Raw genomic sequence first — 20771 nt, forward strand, 5'->3', positions numbered from 1 at the left:
ATAATTTTTATTTTTAAGACATCCCTTAACCTCCTTCAATGGATGGGAATAAAAAGGTGGCCCCTGATTCCTTTTGAGTGGCCCCTAAAAATGATAGTTTTTTTTTTTGATGAAGATTGAAGCTTTTTTGATAGAATTTGAATATTAGGTAATCAATTCATTCATGGAGAAAGTAAGTTTGGGTTTGTTGGGTCCCACATGTAGATGAAACATCACAAACAAATAACATGTCATATGGTTTTCTTCTTTTACATATGTTGTGATAAAGTAATAGTGGCCTTAATTGGACGGAGCAAATAGCCAAAAATATATTGTTAGTTTGATGACAAAACCATAAGAGGATTTTCATGGAAAAGTTTGGGGGAGTTTGATTCTTTGAACTTCCAATATGATTTTGTATACTGCCTTGTGATGTAATGCAAATACATTATGCTCATACCACGTTGTTGCGGTCCCAATTTTTTTATACTTCTTCCATTTGTTTACCATTCAACTCACTATCTTTGCTAGGTCAAAATATTATTGGATGAGAAAGTCAAATCATGTTACGTTGATTGCCCACTAATTTTTTTTTGAGTTCGAAACTCGTCAGCAATGGTGCGAGGATCTTTTAGCTTTTACCTGGCTATCTGTGCTAGTAACTAACATACCTCTTCCTGTAAGAGAGGTCTTTTTCAAATGGTCGCATAATTCTCTTTGAAACTCAGTTTACAACCAAAAAAAGATTGTTCAATGCTTATTCAAGAATCAAGATACCTTAGATAAGAAAAAAAAAAAAAAAAGTAAGTGGCCCTAAGCGCTATCCTAATAGTGATTAGTGATATAATGCATGCTAAATTTTCTAAATCAGTGCAAGTTCTAAAGGACAACAAGACAATGTTTTTTTCTAAAAAGTAGAGAGAAAAAAAATGATATAAAGGGAGAAAAGACAGAGGAGGAATAGCAAGTAAAGAACAATTCTAGACTAGAAAAAGATGAAGCAAAGAATAATACCACTTTTCTATTTCTTTTGATGACCTTTATTTCTTGACATAAGCAGATTGCTTTTCGGGCACTCCCAAATGGCGTTAATGGGGTTCAAAACAGTGTTAAGTTGAGCAAATCAATGACGGAGCCACTGTACCAACCCCGCGAGGCTGAGGCTTGTGAAGCAAAGAATATCGTATTCATACGCTGTGGTAAGAACTCATCCATGGAAGTAGAAGGATATTATAAACATAAATGATGTCTTTTAACATGAAGTTATCAACAGGATAACTATATTTACATGGACTACATACATATATAACTTGAGATTCAGCTTCAACTTAATACAAAAATTACAAATGACTAGAACAAATTTAGGTGGAACTTCAAACTACCTAAATTTGAGGGATTAAGTTTAATCACCTAGTCACAAAAAGACCTATATCACAATAGAATGCGAAAAAACCGATAAAGAATCACACAGAAACAAATGAATTGAAAGAAATTAGATAAAGCTACCTGGAGGTTATCACTTCAAAACATTTAGATGGAACTCCGAATTCTCCTTTCTAAAGTTTGAGTGCAATCGCTAACTTCAATGGTTCAATATTCTTGCAGCAGACGAGCTGCAGCGCAGTGATGGCGCGTACAGTGACTTGTTTTTTTTCTGACAAAGGAACCTAACAAAAGCTTTTATCTTGAACCATCCTATCCTGCTGGAATTCCTATTTATGTTGAGGGTCGCGTCAGGCATATACGAGAGATAATCATATCCTATGTCCATCCCATGATCCCACGTATTTGGAAAACACATTGGTGTTTGAACATGAGACAAGTTGAAATCTCCTCCAAAATGCTCATTTGTGACTGCATGACCTGATGATTCACCTGTCATGAAATTGTTGCTGTGGATTGTAACACACGCTGTAGTTTGGTGATGAGCTGGTGCTGCAATAGTAACATCTTTGTGCTGACAGTGATCTTCATAGGCCAAACCTAGACGAGTTCCAGGTTGAACTGCAAGAGATTATAACATATACAAACGGAATATCAGAATCAGAGAATGCATTGGTGAACTCTGTAACTTAATCTGTTTAGCTCTAAGGTTGAACATGTCAGATAGATTGGATACAGACGAACTGGGACATTTTCAGGAAACAATCATCTGATGGGGAAATCAACTATGATGTCTGCACCATATGTAGTATTTTAAAATTGGTCCGTAAATCTGGTGGTCAATTGAGTAAGTGAGGTGTTCTGTAACGCATTTTACCTTGATTAGTAGTTTGGAAGTTTGGAAGCAACAAATCCATGGCTGGTTCCGGATTGGCAGCTGATTCAATTGGTAGGGCGATTGGATGGACATGTGCAGGCATCCAATCAATTTCAATGATTTCATTCTGGTGATCATAGGCATACCGCTTCATAGCCTCAACCAAGCTCTGCATATTCAAATAATTGTAGAAAATACACACCATTTGAGAATAGAATAAGGATTTGGAATGATAAAGAATACAGGGTAAACTAAGCAGATTATTGGAGAAAATACACACCATTTGAGATGGAGGGATATTAGCTAGAGGTATATAACTCAGGCCACCATCAAATGATGCCCCAGTAAGATCATAGAATGAATTGAAAAGTAGGCGACACTCTTGTCCAGCAGCATGCACAAAAATCCTGTTGTCCGGAGGACAAGTTTTGGCATGTCGGATGATGGCTTCCCATGTCTTACTTGCCGTACCATTGTCAAATGCCTATAGATAAAAATGAACAGAAGATATTACTATCTATCTAACCAATTAAATTGATGGGGAAAAAAAAAGGAAAAAAAGAGAGAGTTCCCATGCCATGGACATAAAAGGAGTACCTTGAGAAGGGCAGAAGAATCAGTAAAAAATAGCCTCAAGAAGTTTTCGACAGTTAGTATTCCCATGTCAGCCAGGCGTTGATGAAAAACACCATCTTTCCTTATCTTCTTCAATCGCCAAACCTCGTCACATGGCCATGGAGGAAAGTGTTTCTGGTAACCTGAATAACAACATAATGTTTAGCCTCAGAACAGCAGGCATGGGTTTCAGAGAGAACCAAAGAACTTTAATTTGAGTTGACAATGTTTTTATAAAATTTACATCATAATTCAATCAGTATGTGTAGATTTTATGATGTAACCTTAGTTGCAAAAGAAATGAACTTGCCTTGTCCCCGGTGATCCCGTACTACAAATGATCCAGTTCTTGCTTCTCTAATCCTTTCAGTATTGCAGGGTTGGACCACTCGAGCCCCCAGCTTGAATTTCCCACTCCTTACCCAGCTGGAGTTGTCAGTTACAGTGATGTCGGAGAGAAGGCCGCTCCCGTTGACTAGGTTGACACACACTTCTCCTATAACCAAGGGCCTTTTGCCCTCTCTTGCTCGTTTGATAGATTCGTCAAATTGCTTTTCTGACCAATCTTCTTGTTCGTCTGTACCGAAGTCACCATCAAGTGCAAAAACCTCGATCTTGAGAGAGGACAGAGGCCCAGTTCTGACTACATTTAGATCACCATCGAGAATAACCACCTGGAGTGGTACGCTTCCATCTGCTAAAACTCTAGCTCCCGTGAAGTGCAACTTGGGTAAGTTATTCACAAACTGCAGCTGAAAGCCTCTTGGTCGCGAAGCTTGAATTTGATTAACAGAAGGTCTACAACAAGGTTCATATGAAAACAGACTGAGGTCAAGAGATTGAAAATACCAAATTCAAGAACAAGCAGATCATATGTTGTGCATGCAATGAAGATCTTTGTAATTAAACAATCTTATACATGCGCCTCATAAATAGATGATATCAAACTGACCTTTGAGATGATAGTGAACATAGCGGTAGCCGACAATCCAGCTCCTCTTGCAACTAGAAAAATGCGAAAATGTACAAGGATTAAAACACACACTTAAGGCTAATCAAGGTCTTCAGGCAAAGTTTGGTGATGTCTTTAAACCATGCACTCTTATGTACACTTAAGAACCCTTGGATTTAAATTCTTGATTTACAAACACTAATAACAAAACCTGTGTTGTACTTGGATATCCATTGAAGGCACAAGGGAAAACTAATAACTGAGGTTATATTTGTATGTAAATGTTAAGGGTGTGCAATAATTTCAGAAGACACACATAATCAACAAAACATGAACCTCGCTAAAATAGGAGTAGCACGGATCAAGGTGTGAAAGAAAGAATATAAGCTTCTATACCCATACAAAGAGAATTATAAGCATCTGGAAAGCAAGTCAAAGTGTAAAACTCCATAAACATAGTAGCAATCGATAAGAATCGACGAAATCCAGAACCAACAGACCTCAATTTCAGCAGGACGTAACACGTTCCACAATTTAAGTTCTAGATAAAACAAAAAATAACCCGATGACAAACTATTGCAGTGATCAGATTCCATAACATACTCATCTTTATATGCTCAAAAAAGATACTACAACATACTGTACCATTTATGATGCATAAATTCTTTCAACATAAGAAAATGACTCTAGCTCTACAAAATTACGAACATATAGCAAAAGCATAAAAGTAACTCAAACTCAACTAATTAAGCATTGAAAATAAAAGAAGCTATAATCATATCTTACCACTTTCCGAAAACAATTTACCAGCGCTCCCACAAACTCCTCGACAACCAGTTCTCCTCTCAAAGCCCTACCAAACAAGAGAAACCCACATTCAGAAAAACACCAAAACATACAAATCGCAACAGAAACCAACAAATTTCAAGTATTAAACTCTTTATCTACCAAAACCCACATAATGAAAAAGTCTCAAAACACATGAACTACAACAAACTTCCGGTACCAAGCTTTTAACTACACAGACCCACTTCAGAAGAGTAGACAAAACATCTAAGAACAACAAAATGAAAAAAAAATATCATCAAATTAATGTTAAGTTGTGTAAACATTCAACTTACGATTGAAGAGAGTTGTGTGGTCGCTTTGATTCATGGGCATCATCATCTGATTCTTCATCATAATGCCTTTTTGTTACCATCAAAACCAAATCAAGAATTCCTTCCTATAACTAGTTATGATATCTAAAATCAAAAAGAAAACTGCTAAAAAGAAAACTGTTTTTCCAATTATGAACAACACAACAACAACAATAATAACAGCAACTGAAATAGGGTTAACTGTATCGCAGCAAATTCAAGGAAATTTCAGGAATCGTAACAGAGACGCTTTTTTTTTTAAAAAACCCACTTTTAGCTTTTCCTGTTTGATTTGATTTGGATTATATAGAGATGGATGAACAGTAGAATTGTGGAAAAAAATTACGCGTTCTTCTTGAGAGTCAGTCAGGAAGCTGCGAAGAACAAGGGAACGCGTTTGCAATTCGTCGAGTGACGAATTGAATATGACGTATAAGCCCAAAATTTGATTTCAATTTATAATTAGAAATCGTTGAATCTTGACAAAATTCACCCCCAAAAAATAAGCCCAAAATCTGATAAAATCCAAAACCCTAACGACTCTGAAGAAGAAGAAGTCAGTCTACTCTAGATTCTCTCTTCCACTAGGGAATGTACGGTCTACATCTTAGCCTTAAGAATTATGCTAAGATTTTTCCCGCTATTTCTTTGGTTTTTTAATTACAAGTAAAAATTAAAAGTTATGGCACGTAATAATGCCATAAATTGTTCACTCACTAGTCACTGGAGTCGCTACTTGTGTCAGTAATTAGAAACTTACTTATTCCGAAAGTGCTACTTATTCAGTCAATTTTTCAGACAATGTGTTCATCGCAGGAAACATAAAAAAAGGACAAATTTGACTTTTTTTTGTACTCGTAACTTGATTTGGTTTTTCAGGAAACGCGTTATAAGTTAACGGTCGGTTTGGGAATTTGTGGGTTCAGAGGATTTGGTAGAATTAGATTTTTCTCTGTATGTTTGGTTGTCCGAATCTTTGGAATCACGTTTTCTACGGGATTCGGTTTTCCAGCAAATCCTCCATATGAAGTCTGATACTTCCCTCTAAAATTTGTTGGGAAACTTATCAAGGGATTTATGAACCCACTTTTCTTAACTCTAAATCCCATATATATGCAATTTTAAGATTTGAGGGTAATGCCAAACGATACAAAGACATTACGGAAAATGGGTCATTTGTCCAAATATTTTTAAAACATAGTTCTAATGGACGAGTAAAAATTAATATGGGTGAAATGGACACCAAAAAAATAGCAAGAATGAAACTGGATTCATCCTGGCTTAAACTTAAAAAAGAGCGAGGATGAAACTAAATGCATCCTGATGTAAATTAAAAATAAGAAAAAGTATTTGAAAATGGGTAGGATGAAATTGTTTACATCCTGGCTATTTTTACATTCTCGTCAATTTAAACAGTATCAAATTCTACTTGTCTTTTTCACCCAGAAATTGTTGATTGTGGTCTTTTTAACCAATTTTGTGAAGACATTAACACAAAAAAACTCTATAAATACTAAGAATTTTTTTGAGTTACCAAACACACAAAAAATTTACATAAATCCCAAAATTTATAATCCCATAGAATTATAAATTCCTGGAAACGGTGGATTCTCCAAACAAACCCACCGTAATTAGATTTTCTTACTTCAACTGCATCATAGCAGCTACATTTCTGTCGTTGGAATTATTCGATGATGTTCCTTTCTCTCTAAATTTGAATTTAGTTGTTTTGATAGAAATTAGATTAGACAAGATGCACAAGCATTACCTTTCTCAACTTCTAACTTCTTCTTGTGATAAGCACTTTTTCAACTTTATTAATTTAGACAAGTTAGAAAAAACAAGTTTAATTAATGGTTAACCATAAATTCTGATAATCAGCAGAATTTAAGAATAATTGGTTCAATATCGACGGTTGTTTCCGAGAATGTTACCCAGGCAGCAAGTCACTAAACTAACTACAAAGTGTTTGTATTAGCCAAGATTGTGTCGACACTTGGGCTAATCAGTTTGGGTTTAAGCATTTACTTATCCAAGTCAATTGCTATACTTAGACGACAAAGCAAACTAGTAATTTTTAAGATTTAGTCAGTTCGCTAAACAGAGTTGTGGACTATTCTTGTCGAGACAAGTAAGACCCACCTAATTTTACGACACGCGTGATCTCCTTCGTGTCTATTCGTCCACTTGGTAAGCTGGGTTGGTGATTGACTGCGATTTTATTTCGTAGACCCACATTTAACTCGTAACAGGTGGAGTCTAGTCATTGACTCACTGGTCACCGGTACAGTCACTGCTAAATTTTGATTCTAAGTAGTTAATGTAATTAGAAAGCGCTAATTAGTACTTGCCAAAATAACTCATTATGCAAAGCCATTGGCAGGAATGTGAAAATTGCAGCCGCGTCACTCCTTGCTCGTATAGTCCTATTTCAGCTACCCCACTTTCTTTCTCAATGTTTCCCTTTTACTTTCACTTTCGCTTTTCTTTTTAACATTCAATCACCTTCCGCGCAAGAGGATGAGGAAAACTATGCTCCAATGTGTCGTTTAGAGAAGCTGTATCTGGTCCACGTGTCGTTCACACTTGTTCTTTTAACGCTTGCAGCTGCTGCATTTGGAAAGTGAAAAATGTAAAACTTGAAAGCGAGAGGATATGCTTTTTTCGGTGGGTTTTTCATTCATCACCTTCCTCGTAAGAGGATGAACTCCAAAATTTTTTTCCACAATTGCGTTGTTTCTACGAACTCTGGCTGACCTACTCCCCCATGTGACATGTCATTCATGGTCATTTTGAATCGGCAGGGTTTATTTCGTTGTTGATTTTGAAAGCGAAAGAATAAAGCTTGGATATCTATACGCACAATCAATCACTTTCGCTCTATCTCCTTGAAGATCTTCTGCTTTTTGATGTAACTTGTAAACTAACTGCAGCACAAACTTTAGTAAGTTGAAGAACCATATCAAACGGGTTGGTAAGTATAATGGTAAGTATAATGGTCGAGAGTCGAGGAGGATTCAGGGTGATGGTGAAATAATGAGAAATAATGACAATTCATGATGATGGTGAAATACTCCTTTTTTCGGATATTTATGGTTAACCATATGGTTCGCCAATCTTTCCTGAGTCTAGAATTCAGTAGTTCTAATACACTTTTCTTTCTATTGAAACATTCTCATTTTCTATACATATAAGATACCGTTGTTTGGGTAATTTTCAAATGATCCATATAACACAAAAATAGTTCTTGAACCACAAATTGTTTCGAACTAAGATTTCTAAGGACCAATAAACATCCATTGCTTAGATTATATTTCGAGATATTTAACAAGACAAGCTTGACTCAAAATTTCTTATTTGTAATATCAAATCTACTAAAAGTCATACGACATCGTCGCATAAAGATAGCATGGTAATGCATGTGAGTAAATAGAATGGTTCAGTCTTCACATGCCTCTTGTGTTGATGAAGTTCTTTAAATGTCTTCGTCGATCATCAGTCTTCAAGGGTTATTCAGTGATGTCTGATACTCAACTACCAACTTTTATACCTAGTCCGAGACTTGACTTTAGTATACTGAAAATTAAGATATAGTTTTGTTCAACTTGACAACAAGCTTGAGATAGCAAAACTTGCGAGTTCGACCGAGCAGTGCTCTAACAATCTTCCTCTTTGTCAATTTTAGTGACAAAACTGTTAATACATATGGATTCAAAATAAATTGATCTTTCAGCTCAAAATCCATCATGCTTGATTTCCTTGGTTCTTCAACATCATTTTGAATTCTCCGTACTTCAAGTTCTTCTATGGTTCTGCATGTGTTCGTTCAGCACCTTTATTGTTGAAGGTCCTTGGCGATAACAATTTATGATAATACTCAAGAGTGGCTCCAAAGGAGTATTCCTGAGTAGCTCTAATCGAGTATTCTAGAATGATAAATCACTCAACTCAATAGTTGTTATATAGAAACATAGTATTGAATTTTGAAGCAACACTATGGTGATATGTTCTCCCCCTTATTAAATACTTATATCTTTTGCAAAATAGGTAAAAACCTATAGATTATAACTCACTCCCCTTATATAATGCTCTGAAAAGCCATATGTATGTTGTACGATGCTACTTAATGACCCCCCCCCCTTTTTTGTTAACAAAATTGGAAAACACGAAAAATAAGGATCATAATGAATTAAACAAAAGAGTATCAAGACTAGAGAACACATACCAGCTTTTATTTAGCCGATTTCAGCAAGCAAACACGTTGTTTTCATCAAGGAGGTGTATAGGTACAAGCATATCCTACAATGCCACAGTTGCACTCCCTACTAACATATGACAACTAAGCACAAGCTCAAAAAGATTTCTCCCCCATTTGAAGTCACTCCCGAAAGAACAACATGGGAGACCTCACTCTAATCACAAGACAAGAATTTTCTTGGAAATTAACGAATTTATTTGCTAGTTACGAGAAATGTAGATTTGTATCCAATTACTTTTCTCTTTTCTCTCCAGTTACAAACAAAGAAGTTAAAATAACAATGTTAATGTTAGAGGCACTAAAATACAAGATTTTCGTGAGAAAAATAATCAGCGATAAAAACTATTCTCTAAGCCAGTTATGAACAAATAGGAAAATTTATGTGATATGACTCCACATAAATTTATATCTTCCCTAGCCATGTCTGCATATAGAGATTAAATTTCACAAACTTATTCCATGGCAGATACGCAATTAACGAGGAAAGTCGATTCCTAGATAACATCTTGCGGAGTCCTGAGCAGTATATTGACAAAGTGTAATCGTGGAGAGATCAAAACTGCAATTATCAAAATAGTTTACTCCTCTTTAGCCACTGACTAACACAAAGAGTTAAGAGCTTAACCTATGAGAACAAGCTATTCTAATCACCGGATATATGATAACAAAGAACAAATCTGACAAAATAAGCAATATATATAATCAATATATACTAGGTATTGCGAGTCTTCTTCCAAAATACATTTTTATTAAATAAAATTTAAACATGCAAGATGATAGTATTTGGAATAGCTAAAGCAATCCTATAAAAAAAACTCCAAAAGCTATTGTTCCTCCTTAAACAATAAGAACAAAAATTCCTACAAGGAGTTAATTAGTAAGAATACCTTTGAAGAATTCTTCATCATTCCCGAACTCGTTATCAACAACTGGCATCAGAACATAGGGTTTATGAATAAGCATGGTAACTCCTTCAAACCTATTTGGTTGTTGTTTGACAAGTTCTTCTTGAATCTCGAGATTTCTGTAGAATGTCCTTAAGTGCCTGCACTTCCATCTTAGTTTTCTTAAGTTTTTCAAGAACAATTATGAACCTTTGTTGGTTGGAGGAATTTGCTCGAGGCTTCTTCTTGTTCTTTCTTTTCCTTTTCAAAAGCGAATATTTTCCCTTATGGTAGGATTTCTCTTCTTCCTTAGTTGTGAGATTATCAACAGCCATAGGAATACATGTCACACTAGAAAATATTTGCTTGAATGCTCCATAATTATTGCAAATATGAGTTTGTGGTTAAGACCACAAATATATATGGATCTTTTTCAAGCAATCCCTTTTTGGAAGAGTTCCAAAAATAGTGAGAAACTTGAAAAGGAAAAATTGGCAAACTATGGAGTTTCGGAACCAATAGAATTCCTAGGAGTAAGAATTTCTTTCACGAACTAGAACAATCAAACTAGAAGGGTGAATTTATCCTACCTTAAAGTTTTTACACGAGACAAGTCAAGTATTTTCAATACCATTACTTGAAAAATAACGAGAAAGGAATATATGTTGACTGAGAAAAGTGTATGTCTCGAGAAAATGAAACCTTTGAAATTTTTTGCCATAGTTTTAACATATCAATTTGTATGATTAAATTATCTAAACGTATATACAAAATCTTAGCTTGTCAAGTAAGAACTCACATAAATCATGTTTTCGTCTCTTGCTTAAGAGTGGTATAGGCGGGGAGAATTATGTATTGACAACATTAGATTAATTGATATCTACATTAAGTAATTTAGTTATGGACTTTTGTTGTGATGTGGTAGTATCAAATCATGGACTTATTGACATTTCTGCCACGTAACTGAGTCAAAAACCAGATTTGGATGCAATATCTTATACTGGACTAGATTCAATGGAGCAAGGCTCAACATAAACTATCGTTATTCTCTGTTTGTAAATGGTTATAATTGTCAAAGAATCTCAAAACTAAATTCCCCACTCTATAAATCAGGACATCGAAAAGAATACAAATTCAAGTAATAATATTCAAGACACAACCTAATTAAAGTTTGACCCAAAGCCCTTATTGTGCACAGTTCTTGTCTGTTTTTGCAGGGCACACGAGATAATAATGCACTTTTTCAACACAATCAAGTTGTGTTAAGGTGAGCATTAGTAAGCTCACCACTAGAATCTTGCACGGGTTTGTCAACATCCATGTTCACTGATCATTTATATCTATATCTGTTTTTTCCTTTAGATTTATATCTATTTTTTCCTTTCCCTTAGAATCATCCAAACTTTTAGGAGAAGAAAATGAAACAACCTTACATACCTTGGAAGGGTTTGACTTTTGAAAGAGTTGAAGCACATTTTTCAAGCGACTAGCCATACATTGTAGTTTGTTGACATACCTCACTTTTAGTTTGTACTTAAAGCACTGTTGGAGTCTGTCACCTTCGTTAGTAAAATAAGGGCATGTTCAGCTGAAGACGACATCTCATGTTTCTGCAGATAGGCAAACTTGAGATGATCCTGAAATATTAGTAACAATTTTTTTTAGTAAGCGAAAAATTCATAATGTTTTCAAGCGAATTTGATGAAGGATCTTAAACAAGATTATCAAGATTGATATGAGTATTGCCACATTCATCGAAATTAACCACTTATACTAAATGTGTTATGCTTGAAATATCTTCATCTTCTGAAACATAATGACCATACGTTTCATCAAGAGTTGCCGCAAGACCCTTGTTACCAGTGTATTTCCTGCGGTTTGGACATTCGTTAGCAAAGTGATCAAAACGTCTACATTTGAAGTTGCTAGAGCATAGCTCGGTTGAACTCACCAAGCATCGGTATGTCAAGTTTGGTTGTCATATTTTAGTATCAAAACTCATCTAGATTCGTTTGATTAAATACTAGAGTCAACTTCGTTTAGGTTAGACTAGAAATTATAGGAATGTTGAGACATACAAGTATTACTCCGAAGACCTGAAGAATGTGAAGAAGTAACAAACTACAACGATGACATCATCCTTCCACTTGAGGTTAGTAATATTGACTTGAACTGTTTCATTCCTAACGTATCTTTCAAGTCATGTTATATTGAAAACATAATTATGAAGCTGTATATACTGTACATATTATATAATACTCTTGTGATGTGATATGGTCATATTTTTATGATCATAGTATTAGGGAATTAACCTACGAAGTATAACGCTTATCTTTTGAACTTCGAAGATATGACATCAACATAATCTTGTATATATTGTTATGATTATGTGAATGGGTTATGACGAAGATTTCATCCTAGGAAATAACATTTTACATTTGTTTAATGAAATTCATGAACTTGTTTCGTGAATAGAAAGGGAAATCATTAGGCTTATTGGTCCGGCTATTCATTGCAAATCTTTGGATGAACAATATGTGTGAGATGGTAGAACTTATCTTAACTTAGGTTATTTATCTTGGTATAACTAATCACAATGCCTGACTTATGATTTGGTATGACTGGTTCTTGTTAATTGGTGTAACCGATCCTAAGTAATCACCATGTGATGATATGACAGATCCTAATAATTGGTGTGACCGATCATGAGTATATGTTGTTAGAGCATTGCTAGGTCGAAATCGCATGCGTTGCTATCTCAAACATGTTTGTCAATGTTAGTGATCAAAACTATAAGTTTTGATTTCTAGTCTATTATAGCTAAGTCTCAGACTAGGATAGAAAGTGTAGTTGATCTCAAGGACTTCATGGCGATTCATCATACAAGTAGAAGAACTACTCAAGGAACCGGTGGAACTTCTCGACAAAAAGGTATGTGAAGACTTGAACTTATCTATCACTCAAAAGTCTATGTACTATATCTCCTACTCTTTGAGACAAGAAGTCGTATGCTATATATATAGACTTGGATTATACACATTTGGTATTTCGAGTCGAGTATACCTCGCCTATCTATATCTCGAAATATGTGTTGGTAATATTTTCACTTCAATCAAGTTTATCTTTACCATGTGACGAAAGTCATGATATGTTTCAATCATCTTGAAAATTGCTTTGACGAAAAATAGTGTAACAACTACATAACGTCCTCTAAGAATGTTTCAATGATTGAAATGAGAGTTTAGATTACATAACCAATAGTGGACATAAGCATTGTTGTGGAAACACATTTATGTATAAGTCTTATTTCTTGAACCAAAGTTTGCGAACTTTGTTGATCAAGAGAACCGGAAGAATGGCGTGAGCAAAGTCCGCGAACTGCCGAAGTTCTCAAACCCGAGAATTTTTGTTGGAGTTGACAAACTACTTGCGTGAAGCTAAGTCCGCGAACCGGCGAAGTTCTCATACCCGAGAATTTCTGCTGGATTTTGTAAACTCTGCCCGGTCACTTAAGTCCACGAACCTAGTCTGCGAACTTAAGAAGGTTATATATTTGAAGATGATTTCTGAACTTAAACTTAAAAAGACTAAGGAATGCAGTTTGCAAACCGTGGCTATAAAAGTTCATGAACTGATTCAAGTGAATCAAATCATCTTTGCTTCAATTGTATCTTGTGTAGTACATAAGATTTCCTTGCAATTGAACAACTCTCTAACTAGTTCATTTGAAGTCATTTGAACTAGTTATGGTGAAGAAGAACATGGTTGATATGAAATGCTCATATGGATAACCTTTTGGTTAACTATTGTTGAACCAACAAGTGCATACATTTGGGTACGGTTAACAAACCTAGAAGCGTGCATTGTCAAGTGTGTGTAACAAGATAAGTTTTCGATCTAACGGTTGAGAAATATTAGCTTGAATCTAAATCAGGTTTTCATCTAACGATGAATATTGAATGCTTTTTTACTAAGCTAACATTGATTGCAAACCCTGATTTGAAAGACTATAGAAAGGAGACATCTAGTATTGTGCAAAACTAATCCCCACACCTTACTTGTGATACTAGTTTGCGTGCTAGATTCGATTCTCCTTTAACCTTTGATTTTTTTCTTCTAAAACCAGGTTAACGACTTAAAGTCTTCATTGGAATTGTGAAGCCAGGCCGATACTACTTTTATCGTGGTTGTGTGATCTGATCTTGCATCTTCTATCGTACCGGTACAATCAGATTGAGTGTCTTGAGATTGATATCTCTGATAGGCAAGATATAAAAAGTACTCACAAACATCTTCGTCTCATTGTTTGTGATTATGTAACATCTTGTTTAGCTACCATACGATTAAGATTGTTGTGAGGTGATTGATAACTCTATGCTGTTCTTAGGGAATATAAATCCGGATTATCAATTGGTTCCTGTTCACCTTGATTATTATCAAAAGACGGAACAACACCTTTAGGGTTTATTTGTGGGAGACAGATTGATCCTTTGATAGACTTGAGTCTGACTGTCTAGTTGATTCTCTAGTAAATTATATTGGAGTTAGTTCATGCAGATTGCTAAGCGAAATATTGGGTGGTGTTGTTAAACCCCCGCTTTTTCAATTGGTATCAGAGCAGGCAAACACGTTCAAGACCTTACAAGTCTATGTTTGTAGCGATCTGACTCTATGGACAGAGGTGCTATTTCTATTAACGTACCACCAGTCTTCGATGACTCTAATTATTTATGGTGGAAAATTGTTATGCGAGCTTTTCTTCAAGCACGTGATTTTCAATCATGGGTATTTGTTGTTAATGGCTATGACGCTCCCGTTGTGGCAGTTGGAGATGTAAACGTTCCCAAGAATATTGGTGAATACAGTCCTGCCGAGATACTTGACGCAAAGAAAAATTCCGACGGTTTGAATGCAATCATACATGCCATTACCCCAAATCTTCAACACTATGTGTCAAATTGCACTAGGTCTAAAGATGATTGGGATATCTTAGAAACCGTATTTGAAGGTAACTCTAGTGAAAAGGAAGCTAGAATTCAAAATCTTAATTCCGATTGGGAGAACCTTCGATGGCAGATGAAGATACATTTGATGAATTTAATCACAGAGTGTCTGAAATCGTTAATGCATCTTTTGCATTGGATAAGACTATTCCTGAAAAGGACATTGTGACGAATATTCTCAGATCTCTGCCATCTAGATACGAGTTTAAGAAGCATGCCATCGTTGAGGGAAATAACCTTGATAATCTTTCCAGAAATATATTGGTTGGAAAGCTAAAGATCTTTGATCATGGTCAAACATCCAAAATCGGAAAGGATGTTGCCTTTAAAGCACAGAAGAACACTAAATTACTTGATAAAGGTAAAAGTGTTTATGTCTCTGAGGATGATCGGTCTGAGGATGATTTTTCGGATGAAGATCTTGACAAATCAGTCTCCTTTATCACACAGTTTAGGGATCTTCTATTTAAGAGAAGTAAACGGTTTTCAAGAGACAAACCTAGGTCATCAGATAAACCTCACAATCGCGTTCTTCCTAAAAACAGGGATGCTGACGAGGATATGCCATAGTGCTTTAAGTGTAAAGGCTTTGGTCATTTTGCAAACGAGTGCCCAAATCGTAGAAAATACACTGGGAACAAAGGTCTTGCTGTAACGCTTGATGAGATGTCTGAGATCTATGATTCTAATGAAGACAGGAAATCAAGTGTCGGTCTTCTATGTGAAAACATTGATTTTGATAATTGTAGCAATACATATATCAACCTTGATGGTTTCGGTGAAGAGGAGAATCCAATCAAGCTGGAAGAATCAATTGACCCATCCTCTGGAAACTCTGGTTGTATTATGTCAGGATCTACTATATGTCTAGCTGCGTTTACACCACAGATGCCTGAATACTATCCAAGTTTGACATGCTCGTTTTTTTCTCAGTAGGGTCATGAACTATCAAGATGTTACAAGTTCAAACATCAAGTGAGGCACGCCAACAAACTTCAACGAAGAGCAAATCTATTGGCAAGGAAGCTTAAACTTGCTCAGAAGATTGCTGAGGTATGTAGGATTTTATCTTCGTCTAAGAAGTTGGTTTCCAAAGACAAAATAAGACCATTAGAGAAGAAGGTATGGTCAAATATATTTGATAGACAGAAGTCTGAGGATTCTTCTCTAGAGGAAAATGGTGGACAAATTGTTGTTCACCACAACACAAATTGATTGTGTTTTTTAGTAAATCTTGTCTCATGTGCCTGATCAAAAGAGATAAGATTGTGTACCACTCATGCTTTAGGGAAAGTTTTTTTTTTTAGGTTTGTTTTTCCTGTCTATCAAATAAAGTAAAGGGTTTTTATCGACAATTCTACTCTTTATCGGGTTTAGAGTTGGGCGTCCACGAACCTGTTTAAAGGTTGCGAACCCTACATTCCTTTTTCCTCTCTGATATCCTTTATATCTTAAGACTGCTTAATGAGATTGTGAATTCCACTCACAAAAACCAGTTGTTTGTAATTGTTCTCTAAGCATCATGTCTTTGGATGGAAAAGATATCAATATGATTGTTAATCCATCAATCAAGGAAAAAGAGAAATCTCCAGTAACTTCTTCCTTGAAAAGAAAGAGGAGGAATACAAGAAAGCCAAGGGCTATCCCTTTTAACTCTCAGAAGTTTTCAAATGTTCTTGATGAGTTGAAGGAAGTAAGAAAGGAGATTAGTGAAATAAAGGATTGCGTTTTAAGATCTTTGGAAATTCATAAGGCCTTGGTTCGACATCATCAGCCAAGACGGTTCGTTGGTATTGACTCCTTCCTCCATGAACCTTATATTCCAATGGTTTTTGACGACAAGGAGTTCGGGAATGATAAGGAATTTCTCAAAGACATTGTTGCCTAGTATGTCTTCTTTTTGATTTAGTTGGAAGAATAACTAGTGCTTTTAATAGCAATGATTGTGACTACATATAGCTATTATGTTTCATCTTCTTGTTTTTTTTAGGTTTATTGGTTTAAATTCTAAAAATATTTGGAGGATGATGTTTTTGCAGTATTAATCTTTATGATTTTATATATTGCAATTTTTTATGGGATATTGGTGTTTACGTCCGTGAACTATGTTTGTCCCATACTTTGTCAAAAAGTAAAGTCGTTCGTGATCGGTATTCACGTACTGGTAAAAGAATGAATGGACTTTTGAAAAATACAAAAGTTAAGCCTATATTGTCAAACATTTGATGGAAGATAGGTTAAAATATTTTTTTTCAAGGATTATGTCTATTAATTGTCGTTATGAAAATAGTGATTGAAAATAGAATGAATCCTTGTGTATTCCGCAGTATTGATCATCCCTGATCCATATTTTATGTATTACTATGAGGCTCCGTAATGTATCTTATGTTGAGCACTATACAACCAAGTTTATTTTTTAGCTTAGTTGTTGTTCCATGAGATATATTATGTCGAGCATATTGAACTAAATTAATCATCTTGTTTGGTTATTTAGTTATTTCTCCGTAAGTTTTCTTATGTCGAGGAAAACAAATGACAATTAAATTGATTACTTTTTTGATTAGTTTGGTTGTGTGTTTCAATTAGATTAATTATGGGTTCTCTTATAATTAATCTAGTTGAGTATTTTCGTGTCTCCATAAGTTCTCTTAAGTTGAGCATAATCAATTGAATTGATCACTTTTTGTGTTTAATTTTATTGCGTATTCCGATTAAATTAATCATGGGTTTACTTGTGATTAATTTGATTGAGTTTTTGGATATAAGAAATCATTCTCATGGTTTTTTGTGTCCAATAAAAATCCTTTTTTTCTTTCGAAATTAAGGTCGCTCTTGTTGTTCCTTCGGGAATGACATCAAATGGGGGAGATTTCTTTTGAACTTGTGCTTAATGGTCATATCTTGAAGGGTGTGCGGCTTTGGAATTTTAGAGGGGTTATCTTGTATCTTTAAACTCCTTGATGAATGCATTTAGCTTCGGCTTTATGATTGCATCTAAATTAGTTGGCATGTATTTTTTTTTTCTTTTGTCATGAAATGTCTCTCGGAAATTTCATTATGATCTCGTTCTTATACCTTTGCGAATTTTATTGAAAAAAAGGGGGAGAATTAATATGTAGTTCATACTACAAATACATATGGTTTTCGGATCATTACGTAAGGGGGAGTGGTTTCCATGTGAGATGGAGTATTGACTAAGGGAGAGTGATACATATCACCATATTATTATTGTTGAAGTTGTGATACAATTGAACTTTGACGCTGTGTAATAATACTATGACATTGTATAACAATGATCGAGAACTATGTTTTGTCATTGTTATAGCTACGGATCTTCAACAACGATGATGCTAAACTTACAACCTTTGGGATCATTGGAGTACTTGGAAGTGACGAAGATTTCGAGGAATGTTGAAGATTAGACATGTGAAATAAGAGCTACTAAAGTTTCTTTATCTTTTTTGTATTCCATGTGTATTGATAATTTTGTCACTAAAATTGACAAAGGGGGGGATTGTTAGAGCATTGCTCGGTCGAAATGGCATGCGTTCCTATCTCAAGCATGTTTGTCAATGTTAGTGATCAAAACTATAAGTCTTGATTTCTAGTCTATTATAGCTAAGTCTCGGACTAGGATATAAAGTGTAGTCGAGCTCAAGGACTTCATGGCGATTCATCATACAAGTAGAAGAACTACTCAAGGAACCGGTGGAACTTCTCGACAAAAAGGTATGTGAATACTTGAACTTATCTACCACTCAAAAGTCTATCTACTCTATCTCCTACTCTTTGAGACAAGAATTCGTATGCTATATATATAGACTTGGATTATACACATTTGGTATTTCGAGCCGAGTATACCTCGCCTATCTATATCTCGACATATGTGTTGCTAAGCTTTTCGCTTCGGTCAAGTTTATATTTACCATGTGATGAAAGTCATGATATGTTTCAATCATCTTGAAAATTGCTTTGACGAAAAATGGTGTAACAACTACATAACGTCCTCTAAGAATGTTTCAATGATTGAAATGAGAGTTTAGATTACATAACCAATGGTGGACATAAGCATTGTTGTGGAAACACATTTATGTATAAGTCCTATTCCTTGAACCAAAGTTTGCGAACTTTGTTGATCAAGAGAACCGGAAGAATGGCGTGAGCTAAGTCCGCGAGAATTTCTGCTGGAGTTGGCAAACTACTTGCATGAAGCTAAGTCCGCGAACTCAGCGAACCCAGTTCGCGAACCAGCGAAGTTCTCATACCCGAGAATTTCTGCTAGAGTTTGTAAACTCTGCCCGGTAACTTAAGTCCGCGAACCTAGTCTGCGAACTTAAGAAGGTTATATATCTGAAGATGATTTATGAACTTAAACTTAACCATGGCTATAAAAGTTCATGAACCGATTCAAGTGCATCAAATCATCTTTGCTTCAATTGTGTCTTGTGTAGTACATAAGATTTCCTTGCAATTGAACAATTCTCTAACTAGTTCATTTGAAGTCATTTGAACTAGTTATGGTGAAGAAGAACATGGTTGATATGAAATGCTCATATGGATAACCTTTTGGTTAACTATTGTTGAACCAAAAAGTGCATATGTTTGGGTACGGTTAACAAACCCAGAAGCGTGCATTGTCAAGTGTGTGTAACAAGCTAAGTTTTCGATCTAACGGTTGAGAAATATTAGCTTGAACCTAAATCAGGTTTTCATCTAACGGCGAATATTGAATGCTTTTTTACTAAGCTAACATTGATTGCAAACCCTGATTTGAAAGACTATATAAAGGAGACATCTAGTATTGTGCAAAACTAATCCCCACACCTTACGTGTGATACTAGTTTGCGTGCTAGAGTCGATTCTCCTTTAACCTTTGGTTTTCTTCTTCTAAAACTATGTTAACGACTTAAAGACTTCATTGGGATTGTGAAGCCAGACCGATACTACTTTTATCGTAGTTGTGTGATCTGATCTTGCATCTTCTATCGTACGGGTACAATCAGATTGATTGGCTTGAGATTGATATCTCCGATAAGCAATATATAAAAAGTAATCACAAACATCTTCGTCTCATTGTTTGTGATTCCGCAACATCTTGTTTCGCTACCATACGATTAAGATTGTTGTGAGGTGATTGATAACTCTAGGTTGTTCTTCGGAAATATAAGACCGGATTATCAATTGTTTCCTGTTCACCTTGATTATTATCAAAATATGGAACAAAACCTTTAGGGTTTATCTGTGGGAGACAAATGGATCCTTTGATAGACTTGTCTGTGTGTGACAAATTTGTTCATTGTCAAAGCCTGTGATTTTGGGTCGTAGCAACTCTTAGTTGTGGGTGAGATCAGCTAAGGGAATCAAGTGCGCAATATCCTGCTGGGATCAGAGGCGTAGGGAGTACAACTGTACCTTGGATCAGTGGGAGACTGATTGGGGTTCAATTCAGTCCAGTTCAAAGTTAGCTTGGAGTAGGCTAGTGTCTGTAGCGGCTTAATACAGTGTATGTTCAATCTGGACTAGGTCCCGGGGTTTTTCTGCATTTGCGGTTTTCTCGTTAACAAAATTTCTGGTGTCTGTGTTATTTCAATTTCCGCATTATATTGTTTTATCTTTATAATTGAAATAATACAGGTTGTGCGTTAGATCATCAATTAGAGTAAGCCAACCTTTCGTTGTTG

The 20771-nt window shown here is 35.4% G+C and overlaps 1 protein-coding gene across 1 annotated transcript; it reads right to left on the reverse strand.

Annotated features, from left to right (window-relative positions):
• Positions 1-1179: 1179 nt before the first annotated feature.
• On the reverse strand, positions 1180-5431 carry LOC113346860 (calmodulin-binding protein 60 B-like). Its single transcript, XM_026590397.1, has 8 exons — positions 4928-5431; positions 4593-4659; positions 3807-3859; positions 3165-3652; positions 2837-2997; positions 2520-2723; positions 2240-2408; positions 1180-1983 (listed from the first exon to the last, which is right to left on the reverse strand). Exons 1-8 carry the CDS (start codon positions 5005-5007, stop codon positions 1562-1564), a joined length of 1644 nt encoding a protein of 547 aa, XP_026446182.1. The 5' UTR covers positions 5008-5431; the 3' UTR covers positions 1180-1561.
• Positions 5432-20771: the final 15340 nt, after the last annotated feature.

This window comes from Papaver somniferum, chromosome 2 (assembly GCF_003573695.1).
Source record: "Papaver somniferum cultivar HN1 chromosome 2, ASM357369v1, whole genome shotgun sequence".
Classification (NCBI taxonomy): Eukaryota; Viridiplantae; Streptophyta; class Magnoliopsida; order Ranunculales; family Papaveraceae; genus Papaver; species Papaver somniferum.